At 29.7% G+C, this 8,298-nt stretch overlaps 1 protein-coding gene across 1 annotated transcript; it reads right to left on the bottom strand.

The window, feature by feature from the left end:
- Positions 1-1,482: 1,482 nt before the first annotated feature.
- On the bottom strand, positions 1,483-7,902 carry LOC149200039 (plant UBX domain-containing protein 7-like). Its single transcript, XM_089400819.1, has 10 exons — positions 7,822-7,902; positions 7,663-7,727; positions 7,472-7,579; positions 7,154-7,312; positions 6,189-6,267; positions 6,013-6,087; positions 4,624-4,692; positions 4,358-4,501; positions 1,737-1,940; positions 1,483-1,638 (listed from the first exon to the last, which is right to left on the bottom strand). Exons 1-10 carry the CDS (start codon positions 7,900-7,902, stop codon positions 1,483-1,485), a joined length of 1,140 nt encoding a protein of 379 aa, XP_089256945.1.
- Positions 7,903-8,298: the final 396 nt, after the last annotated feature.

Genomic DNA, 8,298 nt, shown 5'->3' with positions numbered 1-8,298 from the left:
TATTTCTCATAATTCATGTTATATGATAAAAAGAGGAACCATCAACTTTTTCTTATGTTATAAGATAAAAATGTTAAAATGAGAATTTTTATAATTTTTCTTTTTTTACATGATAAACGTGAAATGATAACAAATTTATTATATTAAATATTAAAATTCGTAAAGTGAATAAATAAATAAATAATTTTTTTTTCACAAAATTATAGTTTACATTCATAAAAACACTTAGTTTAAATTATTTACCATATCCATTACTTTCTCTCCTAATTCATGTTATAGGATAAAAAAGGAACCATCAACTTTTTCTTCTTTTTATAGTAAATCTTTTTATCTTAATTAAATATTAAATTATTGGAATGATAATTTAATTTATTATATTAAATATTAAAATTCGTAAAGTGAATAAATAAATAAATAATTATTTTTTTTCACAAAATCATAGTTTACATTCATAAAAACACTTAGCTTAAATTATTTACCATATCCATTACTTTTTCTCCTAATTCATGTTATATGATAAAAAAAAGGAACCATCAACTTTTTCTTATTTTTATAATAAATCTTTTTATTATAATTAAATATTAAATTGTTGGAATGATAATTTTTATAATAAATTTTTTTCTCTTAATTAAAGATTAAATTTTTTAAAGTGAATAAATAAAATAAAAATTTTAAATAATTTTCTTTAACAAAATTATAATTTATATACATGATTTTTTAAAAATAATTATCTTTTCTAAATAATTTAAAAACACTGATTAGCGGCTTAAATTTACCATATAACTTATAATTCAGGTCATCTGAAAAAAAAAAGCATTACCATATCCATTAACTTACAATTCAGGTCATATGATAAAAAAAAAACCATTAAATTTTTCTTATGTTATATGATAAAAATGTTGAATGACAAAAAATTTATAATAATTTTTTTTTATCTATGTTACATTTACACTTACAACATGAAAATATATAAATATTTAAACACAAAAAATATATTATTTATTTATTTTAATATCTATTATATTTATGGAAATTAATCATTCATATATATATTATATTCATATGGACACATATATATATTTAAACATAAAAAATATATTATTTATTTATTTTAATATCAATTATATTTATAGAAACTAATCATATATATTTGTTATTCATATATATATATTTGTTATATTCATATATATATATATATATATATAGATATTTAACTTTTCTATATTAAAATGGTGGCTTTCATTGTGAACTTATGCAGTATTTTATTATTATATTACATTCACATTGTGGAAATATAGAATTTATAATAAAACAGAAAATAAAATTTGATTATAATTTTTTTTCAAGAATATATGGAAAAGACAATTATGCAAGATTATCCACCCAAAATTAAACTGGAAACTTAGAAAATTTCAAGTGCAGGCGTACGTGCGGATAATCCATTATATTATTCCATTAAAAAATAGTTGTACATGCACAAATTTATTTCAAGAGCACCAGTGTAAGAACAGTATCGCCAACGCCAGCTTCCTGGATCGTTTTTTGCTCCTCATATTTCAATTTTATTCCCCGTGTAGCACTAATAAGCAAAAACCTTCGGCCTTCTGGAAATTCATTGGCAGCGAAAGACCAGAGCACCTGCATTATTCCACCCAAGTACAGGGATGAAATAACTAGCACACAAATATATAAAGTACTCCCAACCATTGAAACATCTGTTAAAAAAAATGAAAAACCTGAATGGGGTCAGTAGCAAGGAATCTTCTCTCAATCCTGTTTCCATAAGGCAAACGAATGGCTATGTTCACAGTTCCAAGGGTGCCTCCAGCAGGCTCTCGTGGCAAAACTGGGTATTCGATCGTCGCAACTTCTTGAGGAACAGCAGATTCTGTGGTTTTATTATCTTCCAGGGGACCCTTCTCAGTGTAGGGACGCAGAATCTGAGAAGTCCAGAAATGAAATTTAATTGTAAATCATGTCTTGAATTTTCTAATTATTTAGTTAAATTTTTGTTAGGTAAAAAAAAAAAGGTAAATAAAAATAATCAAGAACACCGAGAAATATTCTGGAAACCTCAAAGAAAAAACCAGCCATCAATCTTGATTAGTGTTCTGACCAAATTGGCAGCTTGATTAGAAAATCAGCAATCAATCTCATTAGTATTCTGACCAAATGGATTTCCAAAATATTTTGGAATCTAATATTCTGGAAACCTCAGAGAAAACCAGCAATCAATCTTGATTAGTGTTCAGAGAAAACCAGCAATCAATCTTGATTAGTGTTCTGACCAAACTGGCAGCTTGATTAGAAAATCAGCAATCAATCTTGATTATTGTTCTGACCAAACACTAGTGGATTTCCAAAATATTTTGGAATCTAATGTTGTTAGTGTTCTGACCAATCATTAGTGGATTTCCAAAATATTTTAGAATCTAACTTTGTTATCAATCTTGATTAGTGTTCAGAGAAAACCAGCAATCAATCTTGATTAGTGTTCTGAACAAACTGGCAACTAGATTAGAAAATCAGCAATCAAGCCAAACACTTTTGGAATCTAATGTTGTTAGTGTTCTGACCAATCATTAGTGGATTTCCAAAATATTTTAGAATCTAATTTTGTTAGTGTTCTGACCGATCACCAGTGGATTTCCAAAATATTCTGGAATCTAATTTTGCTATTCTTCTTTCTGAACAAAGAGAAGTGGATTTCTAAAATATTTTGGAATCTAACTTTGCTATTCTTCTTTATATTTTTATTCCTTTCGAAAAACCAGTAATCAAGATTGATTAGTTATTATTATAATCAAGCTTGATTAGTTAAAGGTCAAGGGACCCACTCCACGCAACCTCTTAGTAATCAAGATTGATTAGTTACTATTATAATCAAGCTTGAATAGTTAAAGGTCAAGGGACCCACTCCATGCAACCTTTGGTTTTGAACCTATGACCTCTTAGGAGGAAACACATGCTCTTAACCATTAGGCCCCACTCAAGCTGTATTATTAATTAGTCACTACCATTAGGCCCACTAAAGTTGTATTCTTAAGTAGTCACTAGTGTCTTGACCCAATTGGTATTTCCAACATATTTTGGAATATAACTTTCCTATAACCTCTTAGGAGGAAACACATGCTATTAACCATTAGGCCCACTCAAGCTGTATTATTAACCAGTCATTAGTGTTTTGACCAAATTGGTATTTCTATTTTGGAATATACTTAAGTAGTCACTAGTGTCTTGACCCAATTGGTATTTCCAACATATTTTGGAATCTAACTTTCCTATAACCTCTTAGGAGGAAACACATGCTATTAACCATTAGGCCCACTCAAGCTGTATTATTAACTAGTCATTAGTGTTTTGACCAAATTGGTATTTCTATTTTGGAATATAACTTTCCTATTCCCCTTTATATCTAGTTTTGAACCTATGACCTCTTAGGAGGAAACACACTCTTAACCATTAGGCCCACTCACGCTGTATTATTAATTAGTCATTAGTGTTTTGACCAAACTGGTATTTCCAACATATTTTGGAATATAACTTTCCTATTCCCCTTTATATCTGGTTTTGAACCTATGATCTCTTAGGAGGAAAGACATATTTCCCCCCTTTATATCCCTATTCCCTTTCTAGGTAGATATTATATTTCCAAAATATTTTGGATTTGCAATCAAGCAACTCATATTCATTTTTCATGGTTCATTAGATTTCCAAAATATTAATCTGCAATCAATTTCAAAATTTTGCACAAACTCTTTTACTCCCTAACACATGCTCTTAACCATTAGGCCCACTCAAACTGTATTATTAATTAGTCACTAATGTTTTGACCAAACTGATATTTCCAGCATATTTTGGAACATAATTTTCCTATTCCCCTTTATATCCCTATTCCCTTTCTATGTAGATATTAGTAAATTTCCAAAATATTTTGGATTCTGCAATCAAGTAACTCATTGTTCATTAGATTTCCAAAATATTTTGAAATCTGCAATCAATTTCACAATATTACACAAACTCTTTTACTCCCCTTTATCTTCGCACTCATATCCATGGTGTATTAAAGTTCTAAAATATTTTAGAATTTGCAATCAAATTACTCATATCCATTGTTACTTAGATTACCAAAATATATTAAAATTTACAATCAAATTGCTCATATCCTATATTCATCATATTTCCAAAATATTCTCATTTCCATAATATTTTGAAATCTACTACCATTAACTTACTCATATCCATCCTATTTTCAAAATTTTCTAATATATGCAATCAAATTAACATTAGCAGAAAAATAAATTTCAAACTATACACACCAAAACCAGAGTAAACTAATAATAATAATGAAACAAACCTCGAGAACTCTTTGGGCATCCACAGGGCCCTCTTCGTGATGCAATTCTAATCCTGTTCTAGGATCTATTATCAGAATAGCAGGCGTATTCTCGATCTTGTACCAGTCGGATAGCTTCAATCCTTCCTCTAAATGATCATAAACCTGCAACACCATTTCAGAATGACATTAAAAAATCGACAGGGAACGGTGTGATTAAATTAGTTTCTGTGTTATGTCGTTTGCTGGCCATGGAATCTATACATAGAAATAACAACTCATCTGACCTGATAGAAAATAAAATGTTTCTGGATTATATCTTGAATTTCATGATTTCTCCAAACGTGCTTGTTAAGCTGCAGAAAGGCAAACCATTACAAAAAGAAAAGAAAGAGATCATCATAGCAAAATATGCCAGTTCTCTTCATCTTAACAATAAAATATGAATAAAATGCTTGTAATTGGGATTACAGAACTCAATAAGCATGACTAACTTTGAAAATTTAGTTAATTGGGAATATATAATCTTCTATTAACTACCATGAGTACAACTGATTGTAAATTTTAGGATATTTACAGAAAGAAATTTCATAACTAGATAGTATTTCAGAAATCTACATTGGTGGACTTCACTTTTATTCATCAGATTTTGGTGAACTTCATTTTTATTTATCAGATTTCCAAGATATTCAAAAATCTCTGATGGGTGGATTTCATTGCTAGACTTCTTTCCCATTCATCAAATTTCGGTGGACTTCACTTCTATCCATCAGATTTCCAAAAAAAAATTGAAATCTGTAATCAAAATTAAGATGTCTTATGTCCTAAAACTCTATCATAGAAAATTTACCTAATTATCCCATAACTAGATTGTAAGTTCTAAAATATTTCAGAAATCTCATAACTAGATTTTAACTTCAAGAATATTTCAGAAATCCCATTACTAGATTTTATTTTAAATTCAAGAATATTTCAGAAACCCCATTACCAGATTTTATGTTTTAGAATATTTCAAAAATCTCATAACTAAATTGTAAATTCTAAAATATTTCAAAAATCCCATAACTAATTTGTAAATTCTAAAATATTTCAGAAATCCCATAACTAAATTGTAATTTTCAGAAATCCCCTAACTAAAATGTTTTAGAATATTTCAGAAATTTCATAACTATCCCACAACTAAATCATAAATTCTAAAATATTTCAGAAGTTGGTGGAGGAGCTACTTCACTCCTATCCCAAGAGCTATTTCACTCCTATCCATCATATTCTGAAATTTACAATCAAGATTAAATTCTAAAATATTTCAGAAGTTGGTGGAGGAGCTACTTCACTCCTATCCCAAGAGCTATTTCACTCCTATCCATCATATTCTGAAATTTACAATCAAGATTAGGATGTCCTATATCCTAACTACATAATTTTTAATAATAACTCTCATCACAGCAACTTTTATCATAACTATTTAAGATTTACAATCGAGTGGGACACTGGTTCATCTTTCTGGACATGTTCAATAAACCATTGCTGTAGGAGCTACTTCACTCCTAGCCATAATATTTCTAAGATATTCAGAAATTTGCAATCAAGATTAGGACGTCCAATATCCTAACTGCATATTTTTTAATGATAACTTTCATCATAGCAACTTATCATAAGTATTTCAGATATACAACCTGGTGAGACACTGGTTCATCTTTCTGGACATTTGCAATTAACCACTTATCATTGCTTTCAGCCCGAACTTTGGCCTGCATAGCAGAGTCACTAATAATTTCGAAATTGCACCTGGAAGCTTAAATTATGCCCACAAAAACAGAGGACTATGTGACGAAAACAATATGGAGTATACCGCATGAAAGTTCCCGACAAAGAGCAAACGATAAGGTGGTGCCAGATTGAGGTCACGAGGAGGGACTCGTCTAGTTTGCCTGCCAAGAAATCACAGATAAACTTGAAATTGAAACAAAAAATGGAATCATCTATACAGAATGCAATATATCACCCTCTTTCAAATCCATCCACTAGAGGTTTTTTTAATGTGATGAATCCCGAAGATGAATTTGAAATCAAGTTTAATATATCATCATCATCTTTCGAAATCTAATTCCTAGAGTTATTTTAATGTGATGAATCCAGAAGATGAATTTGAAATCAAGTTTAATATATCATCATCTTTCAAATCCATCAACTAGAGTTTTTTAATGTGATGAATCCAGAAGATGAATTTGAAATCAAGTTTGATATATCATCATCATCTTTCGAAATCTACTACGTAGAGTTATTTTAATGTGATGAATCCAGAAAATGAATTTGAAATCAAATTTAATATAGAATCATTTTTAGACTTTAATGTGATGAATCCAGAAGATAAATTTAAAATCAAATTTAATATATCATCATTTTTAGGCTTTATCACATAGAGTTTTATGTCAAACTTTCTACCGAAATTATTTCTATATGATGAATTCAGAAAATGAATTAGAGTTATTTTAATGTGATGAATCCAGAAGATGAATTTGAAATCAAATTTAATATATCATCATTTTTAGGCTTTATCAAATAGAGTTTTATGTCAAACTTTCTACCGAAATTACTTCTATATGATGAATTCAGAAAATGAATTTTAGATTTAGATGATTCCAAAAAATCAATTTTAAAATGTGATGAATTCAGAGAATGAATTTCAGATTTCTATGTGATGAATCCAAAAAATGAATCTCATATTTTTCCACCATTTTTTTTAATATGTAATATTCAAAAAATAAATTTGAAATCAATTCTAATCACAAAAATCCAGATATATTTTTAATATACCGTGCCCTATCGAATCTTGTAAGATGACTTGGAGAGCCAGCTTGACCTGAAGAGCCAGCTGGACCTGATCTCGTAGGAAGACCTGGCCAAGCTTCTCCATTAGCAGTGTCTGGTACCTCATCATGGTCTTCATTATGAGAAGATCCCGGCGTCCGAGGGCTGCAGTGATATATATTTGAACAGATCAATGGGCATTCAAAATTCAGTCCTCACCAGAAATTTAACTCTGATTTCGCATACTGTGTTTATCTACCTATATTCGAACTCATATATATTCATCAAATAAGAGAACCATAAGAGAAAGTTTTAATCATATACCTTTCTGGTCCTACACCAGGATCAACATTCAGGAGATCAGGCTCACCATGGTAGTCCGTGAAGCCATCCTCAGCAGGACGCTGGTGATCTTGTGGTGGTGATTCTTGCCTGCATTGCCATCAATACTTTATTAAATCTTCACATAAAGTTAACATTGAAAAACATAGAAGGGGAAATGCAAGTTATATGACCTAAGACCATCTCGACCAATAGTGAAGAAATGTTCTACTGCCTCTTCAACTACCCAATTTGTTGCCTGCAAAGATTGGAAATTCATCCATGTTAATCCAGCAAAATTATCATCCAAAACATTTGGGAAAAATGAATGAGGCAGAATATAGATTACCCACCTCCAAAAGCTGCAACGCCTCAGCCAGTGAGGTGCCTGTGATTTCACTAAGCTGACAAATCTTGATAAAGCGGTTTGCCATGGCCCTCCAAAAATGTAACTATATCTGCAGGGTGGAGGGACAGATAGGCTTACAATGCAAGGCACCCCCACGCTTCTCTGATCGTTGGAACAGGTTAATATAGGAGCAAAAGGGATCCATCAGACCGTTAAAACGGATTTGGGTACATAACGGTGGGACTTCAATATTAATGAACATTTTTAATTTCATTAAATAGTGATAAATATTTGCCAACATTTTATTTTTAAATTAATTTTCTAATAAAACATTTTTTTTAATTATTAGATAAATTTTTTTTTATGCTTTTCAATGTTTATAAATTTTCTTGTACCTTGTATCTCTTTCACCTCCTTTTAATATTGGCAATATGTTAACAGTATTTTTACAGTTTGAAAACCTTTTTTATGAATGAATTTG

The sequence above is a fragment of the Pinus tabuliformis genome, chromosome 2_1 (assembly GCF_031772625.1).
Source record: "Pinus tabuliformis cultivar Carrire ecotype Pingquan chromosome 2_1, CPIR1, whole genome shotgun sequence".
Lineage (NCBI taxonomy): Eukaryota > Viridiplantae > Streptophyta > Pinopsida > Pinales > Pinaceae > Pinus > Pinus tabuliformis.
This window is presented reverse-complemented; position numbering and strand designations above follow the sequence as displayed.

Excerpts from the sequence above, each read along its gene's own strand:
- LOC149200039 (XM_089400819.1), bottom strand. The coding sequence starts at position 7,902 with ATGGCAAACCGCTTTATCAAGATTTGTCAGCTTAGTGAAATCACAGGC. Across the intron at positions 1,941-4,357 it reads ATGCCCAAAGAGTTCTCGAG|ATTCTGCGTCCCTACACTGA; the intron begins GTTTGTTTCATT and ends TGGACTTCTCAG. Across the intron at positions 1,639-1,736 it reads TTGCTACTGACCCCATTCAG|GTGCTCTGGTCTTTCGCTGC; the intron begins GTTTTTCATTTT and ends GGAATAATGCAG.